Source organism: Podarcis pityusensis, assembly GCF_964106645.2.
Source record: "Podarcis pityusensis genome assembly, chromosome: 18".
In the NCBI taxonomy this organism is placed as follows: Eukaryota; Metazoa; Chordata; class Lepidosauria; order Squamata; family Lacertidae; genus Podarcis; species Podarcis pityusensis.
In genome coordinates this window covers 4,660,079-4,684,726 of record NC_138043.1, presented here as the reverse complement: position 1 = coordinate 4,684,726, position 24,648 = coordinate 4,660,079, and the positions used below count along the sequence as shown (strand labels likewise).

General features: G+C 49.7%; 2 protein-coding genes across 3 annotated transcripts in view; one reads left to right on the top strand and one right to left on the bottom strand.

The window, feature by feature from the left end:
• The window catches only part of LOC308467456 (granzyme H-like), a 175,490-nt gene that overhangs the window by 138,262 nt on the left and 12,580 nt on the right, over positions 1-24,648 (top strand). The window lies entirely within an intron of this gene.
• Positions 1-24,648, bottom strand: part of LOC308467290 (transducin-like enhancer protein 1) — a 47,109-nt gene that overhangs the window by 20,513 nt on the left and 1,948 nt on the right. Inside the window, exons 2-8 of one of the 2 annotated variants that reach the window (XM_080988863.1) lie at positions 20,609-20,715; positions 19,224-19,366; positions 17,861-17,924; positions 17,298-17,342; positions 9,635-9,697; positions 8,013-8,087; positions 1-6 (exon numbers count right to left, since the gene is read on the bottom strand). The exon at positions 1-6 is cut by the window's left edge and continues 190 nt beyond it. In XM_080988863.1, coding sequence (XP_080844989.1) covers positions 1-6; positions 8,013-8,087; positions 9,635-9,697; positions 17,298-17,342; positions 17,861-17,924; positions 19,224-19,366; positions 20,609-20,632 — 420 coding nt within the window. In that variant the 5' untranslated portion in view covers positions 20,633-20,715. The remainder of the gene's footprint in view (positions 7-8,012; positions 8,088-9,634; positions 9,698-17,297; positions 17,343-17,860; positions 17,925-19,223; positions 19,367-20,608; positions 20,716-24,648) is intronic. The other variant, XM_080988864.1, reaches the window with a different exon arrangement.

Below are 24,648 nucleotides of genomic sequence, written 5' to 3'. Positions count from 1 at the left end.
TTGATGCTGCGAGGAGACAGAAGGGGGTTTATAGAAGAGAGGGGGGGAACCAAATGTGGAATCACAGGACCATAGCTGTCAACTTACAGATTTGAAAACAAGGGGCCAGCAGCCTCGAAAATAAGGGATCAGCAGCCAAAATAAGGGATTTTCCAAGCACAGGTAGGTTCGACTTCTGAGCCCCTCCGAGCCAAAGGCAGAAAGCCCAGCCAGCAGCCAAACGAAGCCTCAAGCGGTGGTTCCCACAGCGCAGCAACCCGGCAAAGGGGATGCAGCAAGGAAAACCACCGTCACCTCTCCGCTGGGAAGCGCTGAGCAAAGGCGAGTCCCCAGGCAAGGCGGCCGATTTGATCGGCACAAGGCATGCAAGCTCCACCCCCCAGTCGCTCTTAGACTCCTTATTGGGTGAGCAACGCAGCCAAGCAACACAGTTGGAGCCTCCCTCCTCCCTGGCCGGCAGGGAGGGAGGGAGAGGAGCTGCTTCCTTTGAAACCCGGGAAATTTAAGGGACATCATCAATAAGGGACAGCAGCGGGACACGGCGCTGGGATAAGGGACTTTCCCACCAAATAAGGGACGCTTGACAGCTATGCACAGGACCGGAGAGCTGGAAGGGACCCCAGCGGTCATCTAGACCAACCCCCTGAAATGAAGGAATCTCAGCGAAAGCATCCATGAGCAACGGCCGTCCAACCTCTGCTTAAAAACCTCCAAGGTAGGAGAGTCCACCACTTCTAGTGGGAGTCTGTTCCGCTGTCAAACAACTCTTACAATTGAGAAAGTTCTTTTTTGGGGGGGGGCAATAATATTTATTGATTTTCGTACAAACACATTACTTCAATAAAACAAAAGTAAAATAAGAAAAGTTAATAAAAATAAAAGAAGAAAGAAAAAAGTGAAATAAGACAAACAAACCAAGTAATAACCAAGAATATAACCACATGCACATATACAGTAAAAAAGTTAATTAATTAAACCTCCAATTTCATAAACATTTTGCTTGGCTTCCTCTAATCTCTTCCAACTGAATTTCCTTGTAACTAAATGTAGCAGTTTTCCAATATCATTGTTAAAAAAACAATATTCCAATTATAATCAAATTTCTTATGGTTCTATTTCTCATTTATTTATCTAATCCTAATTTAATTTAATCCTAATTTAATCCTAGGCCTGTTTAGTTCTTTCAAGTAATTACAAATCTTTAATATTTATTCAAATCATCTTTGAATTTCTTCCAGTCTTCTTGATATTCCTCTTCCTTCTGGTCGCGGATTCTCCCGGTGAGATCAGCCAGCTCCATAAAGTCCATGATCTTCATCTGCCATTCTTCTACAGATGGTAATTCTTGCATTTTCCATTTTTGGGCTATTAAAATCTGTGCAGAAAGTTCTTCCTGACGTTTTGTCAGAATCTCCTTTCTCCGGAAGAGGAGAAACGCTCACTCCTTCTTCCCTTAAGATATCTGAAGATGGCACTCGTCTCGGTATCCTCTCTCCCAAGTTAAACATACCCAGCTCCTTCAACCGTTCCTCATCAGGCTCGGTTTCCAAGCCATTGATCATCCTGGCCTCCCTCCTCTGAACACATTCAAGCTTGTCAACATCCTTCTTAAATTGTGGCGCCCAAAACCGAACGCAGGACTCCAGGTGGGGGTCTGACATAAGGCAGAATAGAGCGGGACGATCGCTTCACTCTCTTGGGTGAAAAGCAATGACAAACCTACATAGCATCTTAAAAAGCAGAGACATCACCTTGCCAGCAAAGGTCCGTATAGTTAAAGCTATGGTTTTCCCAGTAGTGATGTATGGAAGTGAGAGCTGGACCATAAAGAAGGCTGATCGCCAAAGAATGGCTGCTTTTGAAAAATGATATTTATTAAAATTTCAAAAACAAAAAAATACATAGTTAAACAGGGGGAAAAAACAAGGGAAAAAACAAAAAAGGAAAAAACTTACAAAATACAAAGTACAGAAAAAACAAAGATAAAAAAACACTTAAAAACAAATCAATCCTTCCGTATCTTACATTTCATTTCCTTACTTCCCTGACCTCCTCTCACCTCCCTTTTTTGTATTCCAGTTCAATTGGTTAATTCAGCAATTCCTTTCCCTCTTTATTTTTGTCTTAGTCCTTTAAATTAATATATTATAACTTTAGATTCTCACTTATTAGCAATCCATTTTTACATACACCTTTAAGGCATTGCAGCTAAAACCACTTAACTTCATTCTGACATCATTCGAACATTCATTAATTTTGCAATATTTCTGTAAATAGTCTTTAAATTTCTTCCAATCTTCTTCCACCGACTCTTCTCCCTGGTCTCGGATTCTGCCAGTCATTTCCACCAGAATGGATGCTTTTGAATTCTGGTGCTGGAGGAGACTCTTGAGAGTCCCATGGACTGCAAGAAGATCAAACCGATCCATTTGGAAGGAAATCAGCCCTGAGTGCTCACGGGAAGGACAGATCCTGAAGCTGAGGCTCCAAGACTTTGGCCACCTCATGAGAAGAGAAGACTCCCTGGAAAAGACCCTGATGCTGGGAAAGATGGAGGGCACAAGGAGAAGGGGACGACAGAGGGCGAGATGGTGGGACAGTGTTCTCGAAGCTACCAGCATGAGTTTGACCAAACTGCGGGAGGCAGTGGAAGACAGGAGTGCCTGGCGTGCTCTGGTCCAGGGGGTCACGAAGAGGCGGACACGACTAAACAACAATCGCTTCCCTCGATCCGGGAGACACGAAGGATTCTGGGTGAACCAGAGCGGGGAAAGGAACAGGGAGGGTAGAGGAAAACGTTGCTATCACACAGTGTAAAGGCAAAGCACACAGACTGGACAGCGTGGACTCTCTGCTTAGTATTCAGAGTATACCAGAGTTATTCTTAAAATAAAATCGCGGAAAAGAGGGTTGTTTGTTTTTTGAAAGGGGTGTCTGTTTGAGTGGCTGGGGCCACTCAAATAATAAAATCATTATAATTTTTCTTCGATGCGTTGAAAGACAGTGAGAGAATGGAAACAGCTCTGAGCTGCAGTGGCAGAAAGGGAAACTGCAGAAATCCCGAGCGGGGAATTGGTTTGCGGTAACGTGGTTAACCTGTGAGGGAGCCGTTCCTATTGGTTTCTCTTTTTTTATTAAAAAAAAAAGTGTTTTCTTTCCTTCATAACAGAACGAACGGGCCATATTTAATTTAAAAGGCTCGAGAAAAGGAAGGCTGACCCAGTTTCTGGAGCACGGATGGTGGTTGTTTTTTTACAAGGAGGGAGTTAAGGAGCGAAGGAGATGAGCAATCTCTCCTCTCCACACCCCCTCCTCCTGGGAGGTAGTGTGGCTTAGTGGTTAGAGCGCCGGATATGACCTGGGAGACCCGGGGTTCAAATCCTTACTCGGCTATGAAGCTCGCGGCCTCGGCATGAGGCCAGTAAACCGCCTCTCGGCATAAGCCTACCTCGCTGGGTTGCTGTGGGAACTGAGTCAAAGGATTATAGAGTCGGAGGGGACCTCAAAGGTCATCCATTCCAGCCCCCTGCAATGCAGGAATCCTGCCCACAGCCAATGAGGAAGGTGAGGGGAATAATGTGCACTCCCCTTTGAGCTCCTTGGAGGGGAAAAAGTGGAGTTATAATTATAAGCTGAGTTGTTTGGCGCATGGTGCCAATAAGACCAAGGTTGCGGGTTCGAATCCCCTCATGGGGCAATTGAATATTCCTGCATTGCAGGGGGTTGGCCTAGATAATCCTGATGATGATAATTTGGGGAAAAGGTACGGCTGGCTGGCACCCTGGAAATGGTGCTTGGGGAAAGGGCATGGCTGGCTGGCACCCTGAAAATGGTGTTTGGGAAAAGGGCCTGGCTGGCTGGCACCCTGAAAATGGTGTTTGGGAAAAGGGCATGGCTGGCTGGCACCCTGAAAATGGTGTTTGGGGAAAGGGCATGGCTGGCTGGCACCCTGAAAATGGTACTTGGGAAAAGGGCCTGGCTGGCTGGAACCCTGAAAATGGAGTGCTTTGGAAAGGGCATGGCTGGCTGGCACCCTGGAAATGGTGCTTGGGGAAAGGGCATGGCTGGCTGGCACCCTGAAAATGGTGCTTGGGGAAAGGGCATGGCTGGCTGGAACCCTGAAAATGGTGTTTGGGGAAAGGGTTATGGCCGGCTGGAACCCTGAAAATGGTGCTTGGGGAAAGGGACGGCTGGCTGGCACTCAGAACGCGCGAAAACCTCCCCTTGCCAAGTCCTTCTTGGCAGACACAAACCTGCCATCCTTTCCTAGAACTCGCCGGCTCCCGTTTTAGTCTTTCCAACGCTGTGCACGATCACATGCCCCCTTTCCTCCCCGTTCCAGACGTCCCACTCAGGACTCCCCAGCCTCTTGCACTAAATCCAATTACCCACAGCCATTATCATTACCGCGTCCCTCCGGTTAGAGCCTTTTCTAATCCGCTCATTAACCGCGGCAATGGAGCAATCTGCCGTCCCTGCCAAGACACCTTTAAAAGGGCTCCCCTTTCTCCCTCCCTCTCTGTAAGATTCAGGATGGCATCCGTGCTGAGCTCTCGTGAGCGAGAAACACAAGAGACCCCGGGAGAAATCAGATTCTGTTTGCATTTAAAGGCGAGCCTAGGAAGCCTAGGAAATTGCACACCGAAAGGGCAGAACCACCTCTCAAAATCTGCACCATCCCCAAATTCTGCATCGCTCGTTCGACCAACCACATCTTGTACACACACACACAAAGCACGCTTTAGGAGAGCGCGTTAAAACACATTTACACACGCACACCTATGTGGAATTAACGTGCAAATCAAGCATCGCGTTATGAAAACACCGGAGGGTTTTTCGACTGCTTTTCGGGAGTTGTGGCTGGGTTTTCGTTTTACAATCCAGAAGTATACGCTTGCTAACAAATAAATTTTGCTCTGGAAAACTGTATACGAAACAGAACATGATACAAAAAAGTGTTCAGCGGTGGTGTGTGCATGTGTGTTTATATATTTCTTTACACTGTGGAAAACCTTGGTTTCCGAGCGTCTCGGAAGCCGAACGTTTTGGTTTCCGAACGCCAGAAACCTGGAAGTAATCGCTTCCGTTTTCGAACACTTTTCGGAAGTCGAACGGTTTCCGTTGCGTTTTTTTTTTTCAATTTCCCCCAATCACTTTGACGACCGCCCTTTGCGCCTCGGTTGTCGAACGTTTCGGAAGTCGACCGGTCCTCCAGCACAGATTGCGTTCGACAACAGAGGTACCACTGTGTTGACATAATCCGTAATATATCTGAAAGGCCGTTAAGTAAAGGTAAAGGGACCCCTGACCATTAGGTCCAGTCGTGGCCGACTCTGGGGTTGCGGCGCTCATCTCGCTTTACTGGCCGAGGGAGCCGGCGTACAGCTTCCGGGTCATGCGGCCAGCATAACTAAGCCGCTTCTGGTGAACCAGAGCAGCGCACGGAAACGCCGTTTACCTTCCCGCCGGAGTGGTACCTATTTATCTACTTGCACTTTGACGTGCTTTTGAACTGCTAGGTTGGCAGGAGCAGGGACCGAGCAACAGGAGCTCACCCGTCGCGGGGATTCGAACCACTGAACTTCTGATCGGCAAGTCCTAGGCTCTGTGGTTTAACCCACAGCGCCACCCATTAGAAGGATGATAATAAAGACCTGTTGGACAGCTGCCTTAGGAGGCGATGCTGGAGGTATTGAAAGCAGAAGTTGGACAACTGTTTCCCAGGGATATTGCGCTTGCATCGAGCAGAGGTGTTTTGTGCTGGGGTGTGTATGTGTGTTAAATATTCCAACCTGAAAAATATTTGGCCACGGGTCTCAGGCTGGCCATCGATTTGCCCAGCGCGATGGAGAAGAAAAAGGGGTGATTTCGACTGGGGAGAAAACCTTTCAGTGCATAAATAGAGAGAGCCTGTCGACGGCATTGCAAAACTTTCTATAGCAGTGATACCCCGTGTGTCTGCTCCAGGTTAAGAGAACGCTGGTATGGCTAGTGTCAAGGTGACTCGTTCTCCTGGAGAGCAGAAAGGGGGGGCAGGTTTCTTAGATCGGGAGGAGCCCCCCCCCCCGAGCTACAAATCTCACCAGTCCTCTTAAGAACCATAAAAACTCCAGGGCAGCAGTGTCTTAGATCAGACCGTCTAGTGCAGCGTCCTTTTCCGCAAGACCCAAACGGAAGACCACTTCGTGCCCCCCCCTCCTGAAAATGGTTTCTGGAAGCCTTCCCGGCTACAACTGCGAAAGCCCCCTGCTTGGCGAATTTGCCTAATCCTTTTTTGAAGCCATCCCAAGTTGGCAGCCTTCGCTGCCTTGTGGCGCAGTGAGTTCCCACAGCCTAACTTTCAAGCCAAAGGAAGAAGGGGCGTTATTTTCTCTGCCCTGAATCGCCCAGCGGTCAGTTCCCTCGGTCCTAGATTTTCTCTAGCCGGTGGTTTTCGGTAGGGTGCCTGGAATGACGGTCAGGGGTGCCGCGGGAAACACTGGCCTCTGTCCCTCTTTCCTTCCTCTGATGCCCTCTGACGTCTCTGCCCCCCAAAGGCTTGCACGGCTGTTTGTTGCAGCAGCCCCGGCTGCAAGCTCCCCGTGCGAATGGCGCCTCTGGGGCTGGCCAGGGGGTGCTGGGCGCCAGGAACTGAGATGGCCTCGGAGTAAGCAAGCAAACGGGCGAGGGAGCCCAGCCCACCAGCCCTTGCTGTTGGGAATGGGCAGGCAAGTCCCAGTCCCCTGTGAGGCAGTTTGAGGAGGCACCTCTCTTTGGGGCAGCGGGGCAGCTCAGAGACCGGGGGGGTGGCGGCGGCGGCTGCCCAGAGGACTCCCCAGGAGAGGAGAGAGGAGAGGAGGCTGGGGAAACGCTCCACAAGGGAGGGTGTTCGAAAAGGAGTGAGGGGCTGCCATCTCTGCGGTCATAACTGGGCTCCTGAGCCTCCCATGGGTGCCACAGGAATAACATACAGTGGTACCTCGGGTTAAGTACTTAATTCGTTCCGGAGGTCCGTTCTAAACCTGAAACTGTTCTTAACCTGAAGCACCACTTTAGCTAATGGGGCCTCCCGCTGCCGCCGCGCCGCCGGAGCACGATTTCTGTTCTTATCCTGAAGCAAAGCACTATTTCTGGGTTAGTGGAGTCTGTAACCTGGAGCGTATGTAACCTGAGGTACCACTGTAGTTGCTCAAGGGAGCCGTGGACTTGAAAAGGCTGAAAACCCCTGCTCTATTCCCCATGCATAATTTTTATAAACTACTGCAATGCGCTCTATATGCACCTTTGAAGGTGACCCGGAAACTACAACTAATCCAAAATGCGGCAGCTAGACTGGGGACTGGGAGTGGCTGCTGGGACCACATAACACCGGTCCTGAAAGACCTACATTGGCTCCCAGTACGTTTCCAGCACAATTCAAAGTGTTGGTGCTGACCTTGAAAGCCCTAAATGGCCTCGGCCCAGTAGACCTGAAGGAGCGTCTCCACCCCCATCGTTCTGCCCAGAAACTGAGGTCCAGCTCCGAGGGCCTTCTGGCGGTTCCCTCATTGCGAGAAGCAAAGCTACAGGGAACCAGGCAGAGGGCCTTCTTGGTGGTGGCGCCCGCCCTGTGGAACGCCCTCCCACCAGATGTCAAAGAGATAAACAACTACCTGACATTCAGAAGACATCTGAAGGCAGCCCTGTTCAGGGAAGTTTTTAATGTGTGACATCTTAGTGTATTTTTGGTCTCTGTGGAAGCCGCCCAGAGTGGCTGGGGAAACCCAGCCAGTTGGGCGGGGTACAAATAATAAATTATTATTATTATTATAAACTAAAAAGCTCCCCAACGCTGCAAAGGAAGCGTTCCTCTCCTGAACCGTTTTGTTTTCCCATTTTGTGGTGAGGGATAAGGATGGGAGTTATAGTGTCAGCAAGACCCAGAAGCTCAAAGCCACGCAACCCCGTAGTTAAAGGGTTTGGGGTGGGGTGGGGAGGAGGGGAAGGCTTTGGGCTCCCCCAAGAGCGTGGGAGGGAAGTGGGGGTCCACATACCCCGAGTGCAACATTCACTTCTTCCATAGTCACCTGCTTCGCTCGTTCGACCGCTTGCACCACTTGTTGTTGATGCTGGAGGAAAAAAAGGAGGGGAAGGGTAATTTAATGAGTGCATCAGAAAAGACAAAAGGTTGGGGGTCCATCAAGGCTGGCGGGCAGGTGTGGGGGACTCCCCGGTTCTGAATGGGTTAACTGTGCCCCTGAAGGACCAGGTGCGCAGCCTGGGAGTCATCTTGGACCCACAGCTGTCCATGGAGGCGCAGGTCAGTTCTGTGTCCAGGGCAGCTCCATCTGGGACGCAGGATGAGACCCTCCCTGCCCCGTCTGGCCAGAGTGGTGCAAGCTCTGGTTATCTCCCGCTTGGACTGCTGCCATGCGCTGTCCGTGGTGCTACCTTTGAAGGTGACCTGGAAACTACAACTAATCCAGAATGCGGCAGCTAGACTGGGGACTGGGAGCGGCTGCCAGGACCACATAACACCGGTCCTGAGAGATCTGCGTTGGCTCCCAGGATGTTTCTGAGCACAATTCAAAGTATTGGTGCTGATCTTGAAAGCCCTAAATGGCCCAGTAGACCTGAAGGGGCGTCTCCACCCCCATCCTTCTGCCCGGACACCGGGGTCCATCTCCCGAGGGTCTTCTGGCGGTTCCCTCCCTGCGAGAAGCGAGGTTGCAGGGAACCAGGCAGAGGGCCTTCTCGGTGGTGGCACCCTCCCTGAGGAACGCCCTTCCACCAGATGCCAAAGAAGTAAATAACTACCTGACTTTTAGAAGACATCTGAAGACCCTCCCTGCCCGCAGACTGTCTCACCAGAGTGGTGCATGCTCTGGTTATCTCCCGCTTGGACTACTGCCATGCACTCTCCGTGGGGCTACCTTGGAAGGTGACCCGGAAACTGCAATTAATCCAGAATGCGGCATCTAGACTGGGGACTGGGAGCAGCCACCAAGACCACATAACACTGGTCCTGAAAGACCTATGTTGGCTCCCAGGACATTTCCAAGCACAATTCAAAGTGTTGGTGCTGAGTGGGATGGAATGGAGTGCCTTCTGGAAGGGCATGGCCGGCGGGCATCCAGAGCCAAAGTACCCCATTGTTGTAAACGTCAGGTGAGTGTCTCACTTGCAACCGTCTACACATCCTGCCACTAATAATATCAGGCCCTCACATCTACAGGACGCTGAGCATCTGTCGTAGGGGAAGGAAAACTGGGAAGAGGGAATGGAGTCGATTGCAAAAGGGCATGGCTGGCATCCCAAGCCAAGAGCACCCTGTGCTGCAAAGTTCAGTTTGAAGGCTTCGCTTGTAACAATAGCAACACTAACGAATGTTCTGGCTAGCCGCCCCCTTGCATCTGTTGTAGAGGAAGAAAAAATGGGAAGAAGGAATGGAGTCGATTGCGAAAGGGCATGGCTGGCATCCTGAGAAAGAACACCCCGCACTGCAAAGTTCAGTTTGAAGGCTTTGCTTGTAAGAATAGCAACACTAATGGCTAGCAGTTCCCTTGCATCTGTTGAAGGAGGATGGAAAACCAGGACGGAGAAGGACTGGAGTCAATGGTGAAAGGGCATGGCTGGCATATTTATAGAGGAGCATGTGTGAAGACGAGACACTCACCTCCTGGGACAAAAACGGGATGAGCTGAGCACAGATGACGTTGAGTCGCTTGGCAATCTCCGTCTGCAAAGGCAAGGAGGAGAGACAAGAGAGGAAAAGGAAGATGGCAGGCTTAGACAGAAAACAGAGCTGGGCATCGATGCTTCTCAGCTGGAGGCAAACAGTTAAATCAGGGGCCATATAAATCCCCTTAACAGCTTGGGATCAGTTGAAACCTTCTCCCCCCATAAATTCCCATTTGGCCACTTCAATCTGTGGCAATTTAACACCTGCTCTGAATTTGGAAGTGCCTTTGGAACTCCCTGCCACTTGACGACAAGCAGGCACCATTCTCTTTTGCGGCCCCTGCTAAAAACATTATTTCCTGAGACAAGCCTCCCCAGAGGCTCAGTTTTAATCTGTTCAACTGTTACCTTTTTTTAACCCTTAAATTATTGCAGGTAATTTTCCCTGGTGGATAATTTTATTGTTTTCTCCATTGTTTATTTTTTGAGTGTTTTCTTTGTGGAGTATAAAAGGTAAAGGGACCCCTGACCGTTAAGTCCAGTTGCGGACGACTCTGGGGTTGCGACGCTCATCTTCCTCTATAGAAGAAGAGTTTGGATTTGATATCCCGCCTTTCACTCCCTTTAAGGAGTCTCAAAGCGGCTAACATTCTCCTTTCCCTTCCTCCCCCACAACAAACACTCTGTGAGGTGAGTGAGGCTGAGAGACTTCAGAGAAGTGTGACTAGCCCAAGGTCACCCAGCAGCTGCAGGTGGAGGAGCGGAGACGCGAACCCGGTTCCCCAGATTACGAGACTACCGCTCTTAACCACTTACACCACACTGGCTTCCGGGTCATGTGGCCAGCAGGACTAAGCCACTTCTGGCGAACCAGAGCAGCGCATGGAAACGCTGTTTACCTCCCCGCCGGAGGCGTACCTACTTATCTACTTGCACTTTGACGTGCTTTTGAACTGCTAGGTTGACAGGAGCAGGGACCGAGCAACGGGAGCTCACCCCGTCGCGGGGATTCGAACCACCGACCTTCTGATCAGCAAGTCCTAGGCTCTGTGGTTTAACCCACTGCGCCACCCACGTCCCTTTTGTGGAGTATACACTTAGATAAATAAAAGAGCAACCAGCCTTGCTTCTCCCCGTTTTCCTCGCGCAACCACTAGGCGCCACTACCTTTCCGCCTGTGGCAGTGGCACCTTCATTCAGAGTAGGGACGAGGAGCCTCATGTGGCCGGCCCCCTGACGCTTTCAACTGGCCCTTGTGATCCCCCCTAGTCCGGCTGCGCTGTTGTTGTTGTTTAGTCATGTCCGCCTCTTCGTGACCCCCTGGACCAGAGCACGCCAGGCCCTCCTGTCTTCCACTGCCTCCCGCAGTTTGGTCAAACTCATGCTGGTAGCTTCGAGAACACTGTCCCACCATCTCGTCCTCCGTCGTCCCCTTCTCCTTGTGCCCTCCATCTTTCCCAACATCAGGGTCTTTTCCAGGGAGTCTTCTCTTCTCATGAGGTGGCCAAAGTCTTGGAGCCTCAGCTTCAGGATCTGTCCTTCCAGTGAGCACTCAGGGCTGATTTCCTTCAGAATGGAGAGGTTGGATCTTCTTGCAGTCCATGGGACTCTCAAGAGTCTCCTCCAGCACCATAATTCAAAAGCATCCATTCTTCGGCGATCAGCCTTCTTTATGGTCCAGCCCTCACTTCCATACATCACTACTGGGAAAACCAGAGCTTTGACTATACGGACCTTTGTTGACAAGGTGATGTCTCTGCTGCAGTCTGGCTGCACTTCACGGGAAACGAAAACCTCGCGGCAGAGAGACCAGATGCTTGATTGCACATCCGCCTAAACAGGGAGGGGGGCACGCAGGGGGAAACCGAGGCAGAAACAGAGGAATCGAGGCACCGCCAGCAGGTACTTTCTGGGAAAGATTTAATTCTCTCCCGGGGCTGGCAGTAATGGATTCTCCCTCCTTAATGCACCGATGGGCAGGGTTGGCTCCTGGGGAAAGAGCTAGCCTCCAATTCACTCGCGCTCGTTAATGTTCAATTTAGTGGCACTTTAACGCTTGGGGTATGAAAAACGATCAGGGCCGAATCGGCAGGCTTCCCCCCCGCCCCACCCTTCCTTCTCCGCAGCCCCCACAGCTTCCTCTCCCAAAGACCTCTCCCCTTTCCTGCGGGGAAAAAAAAAAATATATATATATATATATATATATATATATATATATATATATTTATATATATCGACAGCCTGCTTCTGCAAGCATAAATCGCTCTCCCACCTTTGCCCGAAAGGCAAGAGCGATTAACCAGAGTTTGGCTTCTTTGCAAAAACGCGTTTCATTACACACACCCCTCAAATAAATAATAATAATAATAATAATAATAATAATAATAATAATTACGAAAAGGTAAAGGGAACCCTGACCAATAAGTCCAGTCACGGCTGACTCTGGGGTTGCGGCGCTCATCTCGCTTTATTGGCCGAGGGACCCGGCGTACAGCTTCCGGGTCATGTGGCCAGCAGGACTAAGCCGCTTCTGGCGAACCAGAGCAGCGCACGGAAACGCCGGTTACCTTCCCGCCGGAGCGGTACCTATTTATCTACTTGCGCTGGTGTGCTTTTGAACTGCTAGGTTGGCAGGAGCAGGGACCGAACAACGGGAGCTCACCCCGTTGCGGGGATTCGAACCCACAGCGCCACCCGCGTCCCAATAAATAAATACTTAGGCTACGGGTAAAATTAATCTGCAGACCAGAAACTGGGATTTGGGCTGCGTTTGTGTGAAGCCACAGCGGAGCGTTGCATTGGCAAGTACTGATGTCCACAACAGGAAGGGAAAAGGGCGGCCTTTTTGGGTAAAAGTCATGTCTGAATATAGCCCCTGCTGCCGCCGGATTAAAAGATAATAATATTGGAGATGTCAGGTCACAAACTCAGGAGTTTCAGTGTACAAAACCAGGTTGTGTTCCCCCATGGAACTATCTGACCACGCTGAGCGGGGCTTGTTTGGAATTTGAACCCAGAACCTCACACTTCCTAAGTAGCAACAACAATTTATTATTTAAACCCTGCCCATCTGGCTGGGTTTCCCCAGCCACCCTGGGCGTCTCCCAACAGAATATTAAAAACAAAATAAAACATCAAACATTAAAAGCGTCCCTAAACAGGGCTGCCTTCAGATGTCTTCTAAAAGTCAGATAGTTGTTTGTTTCCTTGACATCTGGCAGGAGGGCGTTCCACAGGGAGGGCACCACCACCGAGAAGGCCCTCTGATTGGTTCCCAGTAACCTCACTTCTCGCAGGGAGGGAACCACCAGAAGGCCCTCGGAGCTGGACCTCAGTGTCCGGGCAGAATGATGGAGGTGGAGACGCTCCTTCAGGTATACTGGACCGAGGCCGTTTAGGGCTTTCAAGGTCAGCACCACCACTTTGAATTGGAGTTTCCGGGCGGGAGTTGATGCTGGTGTGGATTTGCCAAGTGTGCCTTCCTCTTAGCACGTTTCTCCCTTGTGTCCTGAGTTCGAGTGTCTTCAAAGCCCATGACACCTTTGGTAAAGTGTTTCCCAGTTGTCTACATTTTTTTAGATTTGCCTTGAGAAAGTCTTTAAACCTCTTTTGTTGACCACCGGCATTACACTTTCCATTTTTAAGTTGGGAACAGAGTAGTTGCTTTGGAAGATGATAATCAGGCATCCTCAGTCCAGTCGATAATCAGGCTAGTCCAACGAAGTGAATTTTGAAGAATCATTGCTTTGACACAGGTGATCTTTGCTTCTTCCACTACACTGGCATTAGTTCACCTGTCTTCCCAAGGGATGTGTCAAAATTTTCAGAGACACCGCTGATGGAATCTTTCAAGGAGTTGGAGATGGCGTTTATAAGTGGTCCACGTTTCACAAGCGCGCAGTAAGGTTGGTCCCTGCTCCTGCCAACCTAGCAGTTCAGAAGCACGTCAAAGTGCAAGTAGATAAACAGGTACCGCTCCGGCGGGAAAGTAAACGGGGTTTCCGTGCGCTGCTCTGGTTCGCCAGAAGCGGCTTAATCATGCTAGCCACATGACCCGGAAGCTGTACACCGGCTCCCTCAGCCATTAAAGCGAGATGAGCACCGCAACTCCAGAGTCGGCCCACCAAACTCTACATACATTAAACATAATAGAAACACCGCCACCCGACCCCACCCCCATCCATCTTCCCTCTCTCCACCCCCCTTTTCTTTTTTCTTTTTTTTTTTCTTCTCCCCCTAATGCCTCAACAAATGAAACGGATTTGTAAAAATGTTACATGGGGAAAAAAAATACGAGGCACTACACTTCTGTAAAACAAGAAAATCCTTAATAAAATATTTAAAAAAAACAAAACAAAAAAAAACTCCAGAGTCGGCCGTGACTGGACCTAATGGTCAGGGGTCCCTTTACCTTTTAACTGTTCCTAAATGGGACGCGGGCGGCGCTGTGGTCTAAACTACAGAGCCTAGGGCTTGCCGATCAGAAGGCTGGCGGTTCAAATCTCCGCGTAGCTCTGTCCCTGCTCCTGCCCACCTAGCAGTTTGAAAGCACGTCAAAGTGCAAATAAATAGGTACCGCTCCGGCGGGAAGGTAAACGGCATTTCCGTGCGCTGCTCTGGTACACCAGAAGCGGCTTAGTCCTGCTGGCCACATGACCCAGAAGCTGTTCGCCGGCTCCCTCGGCCAATAAAGCGAGATGAGCGCCGCAACCCCAGAGTCAGCCACGACTGGACCTAATGGTCAGGGGTCCCTTTACCTTTACCTTTACCTTAGGATGTATGTATGTATGTTTGTTTGTTTTTTAAAAAAAATTGGCAAATTAATTTTAAAAAATTGGAAAAAAAGGAGACGTTTGTGGGTTGGAGCTGAGCAAGAAGGATCCGTCGGCACGGCCAAGGCAATAACTCCCAAAGCGTCCGTCCGCGCAAAAGCCCGGCTCCTATTTGTCATGCAGGGGCTGTCAAGAGCTCAGAGTTATGAGCCCTTGTTAAAAGGTGAGGGTTTGGGGGGAGAGCGAGAAGGAGGGGGGGAAACCCCCCCCCCGAGGAGCGCAGACAGGCTGCTGGCAGCCGGCCAGCGGCACCTGAAGTCAGCTGTAAATCTTGCCAGAGGAAATGAACAAGGGGGGACAGCGGTTGTGGGGTGTGGAGAGAGCTGGCAGAAGGAAAATTCCAAGAGGGAGTGAAATTAAAAAGTCGAAGCGTTGTGGGGAGGAAAAAAAACCAGATGGAGGGTTCTGCCAGATGGTCCTGAGACATGCATAGGCTTCTGCCCAGATCGGACAGCGGGGGTCTTCCTACACACACACACACACACACACACACACACACACACACACACACCCTCCTCTGGGCAGGCGCCAGGTGCCAGGGCAGAGCAAGGTGGTTTAAGAGCACAGGTAGGCAAACTAAAGCCCGGGGGCCGGATCCGGCCCAATCGCCTTCCAAATCCAGCCCCCGGACGGTCCGGGAATCAGCGTGTTTTTACACGAGTAGAATGTGTCCTTTTATTTAAAATGCATCTCTGGGTTATTTGCAGGGCCTGCCTGGTGTTTCCACATGAGTAATAATAATAATAATAATAATAATAGTTTTTATTTATATCCCGCCCTCCCCAGCCAAGGGCGGCTAACAAGCAGTAATAAAAACAAGTTGAATGAATACAACTTAAAAACAAAATTAAAATGCCACATTTAAAATATTAAAATGTGTGCTTTTATTTAAAATGCATCTCTGGGTTATTTGTGGGGCATAGGAATTCGTTCATTATTATTTTTTTCTTTTCCAAAATACAGTCCGGCCCCCCACAAGGTCTGAAGGACAGTGGACCGGCCCCCTGCTGAAAAAGTTTGCTGAACCCTGTTTGAGAGTATCGGGGGGACGGGGAGCCAGGTTTGAATCCTAACCCGCTCGGTCCCCCATAGCTGTCCACGTTTCCCTTTTTTAAAGGGAAATTCCCTTATTCCGAATAGGATTCCTCGTAAGAAAAGGGGAAAGTTGACAGCTATGGCTTGGTCCCTTGTGCGCATAGTTGTCAAGCGTCCCTTATTTGGCGGGACAGTCCCTTATCCCAGCGCTGTGTCCCGCTCCTGTCCCTTATGGATAATGTCCCTTAAATTTCCCGGGTTTCAAAGGAAGCAGCTCCTCTCCCTGTTTTTTGGGAGAACAGGGCTGTTTTTTGGATGAAATTGCAAGGGGGGGGGCAGAGGTGGGGACGTCACCTGGGGCTCCTTGTAGGTGGCCCACAAATGCAACACATTAATGCCTCTGGGAAAGGTCGGAAGAGGAGCGTTGAGAGGCGATTGCTGCCTCTGAACGGTGGAGGGAGAACGCAGCCATTGTTGGTCGCCTCCTCCTCCCAGAATTTGCCTAAGCTTGTTTTGCAGCTATTCTATGCCATCAAAAGCACAGCAAGGAGGGAGCCAGTCTTAACTTCTCTCGGGAAGTGATGCTGCAATCTGGGGGCAGCCACAGAAAAGGCCCTGCTCTCTCGCACAACACTCGCCATGCTTCTACGGTTGGCAGGCCCAAGAAAATTGTAAACAGCTTTAAAACGCCAGCAGGGGTGGATTTAAAACAAGCAGCCAAATAATAATTTGAATTGAGCGGAAAAGGACAAATAATAAATAGATTTAAATCGGATATGCGGCGGAGACGGCTCAACTGACTAGTAAACTCAGAGGAAACTTAAAGCAAAAATTTGCAGGAAAATGGGATGGTTATAGAAGATATGTTCAAAAATACAATAATAGCTAGCATTCGAGTGATAAAGGAACTAAAAGGAGGTGAACAACAATTAAGGATTTATTATGTTTTCAGAATGTATTGGAAAATTTATATAGAAAGGTTTATTGTTTCGTGTACATTCAAATGTAAGATAAAATTTATGCAAAGGGGCTTGACAGGAAGTCAAAGTTGAAGAAAAGATTTTGGAAGATAAAAGGGGGAAAAATATTTACTTTCATTATTATCATTTTGTGTGTGGGTGTGGGTGTGCGGATTTTTGCACATATGTGTGTTGTTATATGCAATGTTTGGGAGAAAATAAGACGGTAAATAACAAATAACAAACTAAATATCGATGTATGTAATTTTTATTTCTTAATTATATTTAGTAGTAGTATGGCTGTATTGTTTTTTTTTGTAACATAAAATCATTCAATAAAAATTATTTTAAAATAAATAATTAAATAAATGGGATATGCGGCAATATCGGGCATAAGCGACTCCAGAGAGGCGAAGGGGAATGGGTTCGATATTCATATTTGGTAACTTAAATTAGATGCGTAAATTTGTTTGGAAAATGAGAGATAAAATAAGGCCGGGCGCCATTATGCGGTCTGATTCCCGGGAAAACACGGGCGTACGGCAGCCCTAGGAAACAAAGTAGGCATCACAGCCCTTCCTTGGATATTGATTATTATTGATTACCATCGTCCGTTACATTTGTACACCCCCCTTCAAGTGTCCTCAAGGTTGTGGGGCTCGGAAGCAGACGCCAAAAATTGCTATTCTCAGCAGGGCTCTCTTGCTGTCTAGATTGGAAGATCTTTGGGGCAGAGACCCTGCGTGATTTTGCTTCCCCCTACACACGGAGGGGCCTTATCGGATCAGAGCCAAACACATACATACACAAACACATCTATAAATAAATGTACCTGTTTGTGCATTTCGATGTTCAAACCGTAGGACATTTCGTAGTACTGCAAAACAAAGATTTTTATTTTATTTTTCTTAAGAAAGGGAACAGTTCCTGTGCATATAAGAGTGCAGTAAGTCACAGCTTAAAGGTAAAGGGACCCCTGACCATTAGGTCCAGTCGTGGCCGACTCTGGGGTTGCGGCGCTCATCTCGCTTTACTGGCCAAGGGAGCCGGCATACAGCTTCCGGGTCATGTGGCCAGCAGGACTAAGTCGCTTCTGGCGAACCAGAGCAGCGCACGGAAACACCGTTTACCTTCCCGCCGGAGCGGTACCTATTTATCTACTTGCACTTTGACGTGCTTTCGAACTGCTAGGTTGGTAGGAGCAGGGACCGAGCAACGGGAGCTCACCCCATCATTGTGGGGATTCGAACCGCCGGCCTTCTGATCAGCAAGTCCTAGGCTCTGTGGTTTAACCCACAGCGCCACCTGCGCCACGGCTTAGGGACCCTCTTTACACCATCATCCAAGCCTTCCACACCCCCCAAAACCCCACATTTGCCCCTGTACGCTGCTTACCATGACATAATGCCTCTGGATTTCTGTTTTTTCCGTGGCGAGTTTCTCACATTCCAGTTTCAAGCTGCAAAGAGAAGGGAACGGACATGGGAAGATCAAAAATTATATCAAAAATTACTGATCTGGTTATACCAGGGGTCAGCAACCTAAGGCCCATGGCCGGAAGCGGCCACGGAGGCTGTTTAACCGGCCCACGAACTGCCCCCAAACTGAGCCGCCCGCTCAATGAGTCCCCGTGCACTGCGCTAAACCGGCGCAGCATGGCACGGGGACTCTCTTCTGTGGCTCCAGAAATCGCTTCTGCGCATGCCCCGATGCCAGAAATCGTGTCTGTTCATGTCCGCGGCGGTGGAAATCGTGTCTGCGCATGTCCGCGGCGGCGGATATCGCGTCTGCGCATGTCCACGGCACCAGAAATCACTTCTGTGCATGCCCAGACGCCGGAAATCGCTTCTGCACATGCCCAGATGCCAGAAATCATGTCTGCGCATGTCCACGGCACCGGAAATCGCGTCTGCGCATGTCCGTGGTGCCGGAAATCGCTTCTGCGCATGCACAGACGCCGGAAATCGTGTCTGCGCATGTTCGCTGTGCCGGAAATCGCTTCTGCGCATGCCCAGACGCCGGAAATCGCATCTGCGCATGCCCATAGCCAGAAATCACATCTGCACATGTCTGCGGCGCCGGAAATTGTTTCTGCGCATGCCCAGACGCCAAAAATCATGTCTGCTCATGCCCACGGCACCGGAAATCGCTTCTGCGCATGCTCAGAAGCTGGAAAACGCGTCTGCACATGTCCGCAGTGCCGGAAATCGCTTCTGCGCATGCCCAGAAGCTGGAAAACGCGTCTGCACATGTCCGCAGTGCCGGAAATCGCTTCTGCGCATGCCCAGAAGCTGGAAAACGCGTCTGCACATGTCCGCAGTGCCGGAAATCGCTTCTGCACAGGTGCGATTTTCAGCGTCTGGGCATGCGCAGACACAATTTCTGGTGTCACGCTGCGCCGGTCCGGCCCGCGGAGGATCCGACCCCTTGCCGACCCCTGGGTTATACTACAGTGGTACCTCGGGTTAAGTACTTAATTCATTCCGGAGGTCCATACTTAACCTGGAACTGTTCTTAACCTGAAGCGCCACTTTAGCTAATGGGGCCTCCTGTTGCTGCCGCGCCGCCGGAGCACAATTTCTGTTCTCATCCTGAAGCAAAGTTCTTAACCTGAAGCACTATTTCTGGGTTGCAGAATCTGTAACCTGAAGCGTCTGTAACTTGAAGCGTATGAAACCCGAGGTATCATTGTATTAGAATTACATAGATAGGTCATTATGAACCCCACCCACCCCAAAAAAGAACCTGGCCGTTTTACCTGTGGTACTGGTTTTGCAAGAACTGGAATTCCTCCTTGATCCGGTCCAAAATCTCCGGGTAAGTCAGCTTCAAGGACTGGGGGGCCGTCGAGACGACGCTGGTCGCGGCAGCAGTGACCACGGGCGCTGCCTGCAGGTGACCCTGGGAGAGACAGGTAGCGGAAAGGCCAATCACCACCGACGTCGGACCGTAAGGAAACAGGAGCTCGCCGGGTCTTAGGAGTGCTCACAGTGCAGCGTAGACGGAGGGCTCCCCAGAGGACATCCAGACCAACCCCACCAAAACAAGCGGTCGCCCAACCTCAGAGAGAGATTGTCCATTAAGTGCAGTCGTGACGGACTCTGGGGTTGCGGCGCTCATCTCGCTTTATTGGACAAGGGAGCCGGCGTACAGCTTCCAGGTCATGTGGCCAGCAAGACTGAGCCGCTTCTGGCGAACCAGAGCAGCGCACGGAAACACCGTTTACCTTCCCGCTGCAGCGATACCTATTTATCTACTTGCACTTTGACGTGCTTTCAAACTGCTAGGTTGGCAGGAGCAGGGACCGAGCAATGGGAGCTCACCCCGTCATTGCGGGGATTCGAACCGCCGACCTTCTGATCAGCAAGTCCTAGGCTCTGTGGTTTAACCCACAGCGCCACCCGCGTCCATTGTTGCCTGATAACCTAGAGCTAAAAATCACAGCGACCTGGGACCTAGCTCTACCCTGCTAGGCAGGGAATGAGAGAATGGGAGGGGGCAGAAACTTTGGGATGCGGCCCCCGCCAGATTTAACTCCCCTGGGAAGATGGCCCTCTTGCAGGGAGAAAGTTGATCGCTTGATTGATATAAACCATTCTGTGGTTTTATTGCAAATCAATTAAGGAAACATGGTGTTTGCAGCTTCAAGTAGTTTTGTTTACAGATCAAAATATTTCTAAACCAACAACTCCTTTATATATTTATATATATGTAACAATATGGATATTGATATCAATATAAACAGCAGCGTACAACAAAATAAAATAAAAGATCATAAAACACAGAACCAGTGACCGATACTTGTTTATTTATATCTTGGGGGGGGGCAGAAATATATAGATAGATCTCTTTTCGCTCTGTTGTTTTATTACCGAAAAAATCTGAATATCCCTGGTTTGATCACAAACAGGGGAGAGTACTGTCCAAAAAAAGGCCTTTACAAAACCTCTCCTCACTGCACACATACACAAAAAAAAAAACAGTTAACTGCGCAAGTTTGCAGCATGTGAAATTTGTTGGTCGTTAGCATTTTGAAAGGCGAAAATCAGTTCAAAACGGATTGTGTTTAAGACGGGTCGGCGGCTTCCTCCCTTTCCAAAGAATTAAGAAACAGACATTTTCCACAATCGGGGATAAACTCACCGGTGGCCGGTTTTGAGGGAACATCCTTCGAGCAAAACCATAGGAATGTTGTTTCTGCAAAGTCGCTTTCGATTCTGTTTTTCCGCTACGAACCAACCCCTGGTCACCTGTTGGGAAGCAAATTTTGAACCGGGAACCGATGGGCTGCACCTGGTCAAGCCTTACTCAAGAGTAGACCCGCTGAAATCCAGGTTTGGCTTAGGCCGCCACCTGCAATGCGCGGTTGAAGCCTGATCGTCCCACTTTAAACAACCCTCAATATTTTTTTTTAATCTTGGGAACTGTAGTTTGCTCAGGTGCTAAAAGTTGTTAGGAGACATACCCCCCATTACTCCTCATAGCGCTACAGTTCCCAAAGTGATTTAATAGTCCGCCCCTCTTCCGAGGTAACGGGGGACTTACCTGGTCACCTATGGCGAACAAGAATGGACCGCAAGCGATCACACAGTACAGCTGTTTTTTTGTGGTTTTTTCTTGTTGTGAATTTGCAGGTGCAAAGGGAGAAATTATAATTAAAAAGTAGAAATTAAGACTGCCATTGGCTGGTAGTGATTAAATCAGGCTAGGAACTTTCGGAGATGTGTAGACTGAGCATGAGTAGGCAAACTAAGTCCCGGGGGCCCGATCCGGCTCAATCGTCTTCCAAATCCGGCCCACGGATGGTTTGGGAACCAGCGCATTTTTACATGAGTAGAATGTGTCCTTTGATTTAAAATGCATCTCTGGGTTATTTGTGGGGCCTGCCTGGTGTTTTACATGAGTGGAATGTGCTTTTATTTAAAATGCACCTCTGGGTTTTTTGTGGGGCATAGGAATTCATTCATTATTATTTTCCCCCCCAAAATATAGTCCGGCCCCCCACAAGGTCTGAGAGACAGCGGACCAGCCCCCTGCTGAAAAAGTTTGCTGACCCTTCTGTAGAGCATGTTTGATCCAGAACTCCTGGTTTGTCACAGGGGCATTTATGCTCAAGTTGCGCATAGAATCGCAGCCTTAATTACCACTTTATATAAGAGCGTGTCAAACGCACTGCCTTGCTCTTATCCTACAAGCGCCACCCTTGCGGGGTAAGGTAAAGGGACCCCTGACCATTAGGTCCAGTCGTGGCCGACTCTGGGGTTGCGGCGCTCATCTCGCTTTATTGGCCGAGGAAGCATGCTTCCGGGTCATGTGGCCAGCAGGACTAAGACGCTTCTGGAGAACCAGAGCAGCGCACGGAAACGCCGTTTACCTTCCCGCCAGAGCGGTACCTATTTATCTACTTGGCACTTTGACGTGCTTTCGAACTGCTAGGTTGGCAGGAGCAGGAACTGAGCAACGGGAGCTCACCCCGTCACAGGGATTCGAACTGCCGACCTTCTGATCAGCAAGTCCTAGGCTCTGTGATTTAACCCACAGCGCCACCCACGTCCTGCATTATTAACCCCATACTGAGCGAATGCACCTTGCAAGGCGCACTAATTTCTCCTCCTGTCCTTGTAGGGGGTTTTTCTCTGCAGAAAAGGGGTGGGGGCTGAATCGGGGCTCCAATCCCATAATTTTTTCTCTCCGTGCATAAAAAAAAAACCCCTACACTTCAGTTAAAATATTTTAATACAACAAGAGCACCTCTGGGCATGTAAAGTGTATCTTTTCTCAAGCCTGGGGGGGCCAGATCAGCGAGGCACACTTCATGCAGATTAAATTGGTCATTTGGGGAAGGGTCTTACAAGCCCGCATTTTGGGACAGGTGGCAGACTTCCACCCCAAATCCTGCAATCTTATTGTTCCCTTCAGTGGCGCCAACAGCACCGACCAAATCGCAGATCCAAAGCAGGCCAATTCCACTTGCGTTGGTTAGCGCATGGTGCTGATGTTGCCAAGTAATAATAATAAATAAATAATAATAATAATAATAATAATAATAATAATAATAATAATTCTGACAAGACAGAAGTACTGTTTTGGGGGGACAGGGGGCGGGCTGGTGTGGAGGACTCCCTGGTCCTGAATGGGGTCACTGTGCCCCTGAAGGACCAGGTGCGCACCCTGGGAGTCATTTTGGACCCACAGCTGTCCATGGAGGCACAGGTCAATTCTGTATCCAGGGCAGCTGTTTATCAGCTCCATCTGGTATGCAGGATGAGACCCTACCTGCCTGCGGACTGTCTCTCCAGAGTGGTCCATGCTCTGGTTATCTCCCGCTTGGACTACTGCCATGCACTCTACGTGGGGCTGCCTTTGAAGGTGACCTGGAAACTACAACTAATCCAGAATGCGGCAGCTAGACTGGTGACTGGGAACGGCCGCCAAGACCACATAACACCGGTCTTGAAAGACCTACATTGGCTCCCAGTACGTTTCCGAGCACAATTCAAAGTGTTGGTGCTGACCTTTGAAGCCCTAAAAAGCCTTGGTCCAGTAGACCTGAAGGAGCGTCTCCACCCCCATCGTTCTGCCCGGACGCTGAGGTCCAGCTCCGAAGGCCTTCTGGCGGTTCCCCCATTGCGAGAAGCCAAGTTACAGGGCACCAGGCAGAGGGCCTTCTCAGTGGTGGCGCCCGCCCTGTGGAACGCCCTCCCACCAGATGTCAAAGAGAAAAATAACTACCTGACATTCAGAAGACATCTTAAGGCAGCCCTGTTCAGGGAAGTTTTTAGTGTGTGACATTTTAGTGTATTTTTGGTCTCTGTGGAAGCTGCCCAGAGTGGCTGGGGAAACCCAGCCAGATGGGCGGGGCACAAATAAATTATTATTATTAATATTAATTAATTAATTATACCCCGCCCACTCTGGGCGGCTCCCAACATTGTCCAGTTTCAAACCATGGGCAGCCCACAAAGGGAGAAAGCCACCATTGCTGGTTGTTTTGCCTCTCTTGCCACCAGATGGTATATAAAGATAGACTGCCCCTGCAGGTGGGTGTTCTACTTAAGAGGGAAATCGTCTCTGCTGGAGCATGCTCAGTGTGGAATATTATTTTCGTTACCCCTGCACAGCGGTGCCTGGGGCTGACAGAGAGGAAGGAGGAGAGTATTTTTGCTGGCGGGCTTTTTTAGCAAAAACCGGGAAAGGTTTGCTTTCCCGACGCAGATAGAAGCGGCTCTTATGAATGAGTTAAAAGAGAGCCAATGACTGAGAAATGACCTCTGCGTTCAGGGGAACTCACTCCCTAGTAAACAGGGTGAAGGATTGCGTCCAGACCGAAGCCAAAACCACACAGTAGGTGTTTGAATTCCTGGTTTTTTTGGGGGGGGGGGATTCGAACTCAGGACTGGCAGCGCAGCTGGAAGAGGGCTGCCTCAGAAAAAGGACTTAGAGTACAGAGAGTCAGGTCCTTGGTCCATATAGCACAATACTGCCTATTCTGGCTTGCTGGGCTGCCTCAGGGAACTGAATCTGGGAGACCCTGTCTCCAGAGCACTGAAGCCACGGTCCTGCTCCTAAAGATCATGTAAGATTCCAGTCCTCATTGTTGAAAAAGAGAGGCCAATGTAATATAAAAACACAACAAACATTAAAAATTTCCCTCAACAAGGCTGCCTTCAGATGTCTTCTAAGAGTCAGGTAGTTGTCAGGTAGTCCTTGACATCTGATGGGAGGGCGTTCCACAGGGTGGGCGCCACCACCAAGAAGGCTCTGCCTGGTTCCCTGTAACTTATCGCAGGGAGGGAACCGCCAGAAGGCCCTCGGAGCTGGACCTCAGTGTCCAGGCTGGACGATGGGAGTGGAGACACTCCTTCAGGTCTACTGGGCCGAGGCCGTTTAGGGCTTTAAAGGTCAACACCAACACTTTGAATTGCGCTCAGAAACATACTGGGAGCCAATGAATATCTTTCAGGACCAGTGTTCTATGGTCTCGGCAGCCGCTCCCAATCACCAGTCTAGCTGCCACATTCTGGATTAGTTGCAGTTTCCGGGTCACCTTCAAAGGCAGCCCCATGGTGAGCGCATTGCAGTAGTCCAAGCAGGAGATAACCAGAGCATGCACCACTCTGGCAAGACAGTCTGCGGGCAGGTAGGGTCTCATCCTGCGTAACAGGTAGAGCTGGTAGACAGCC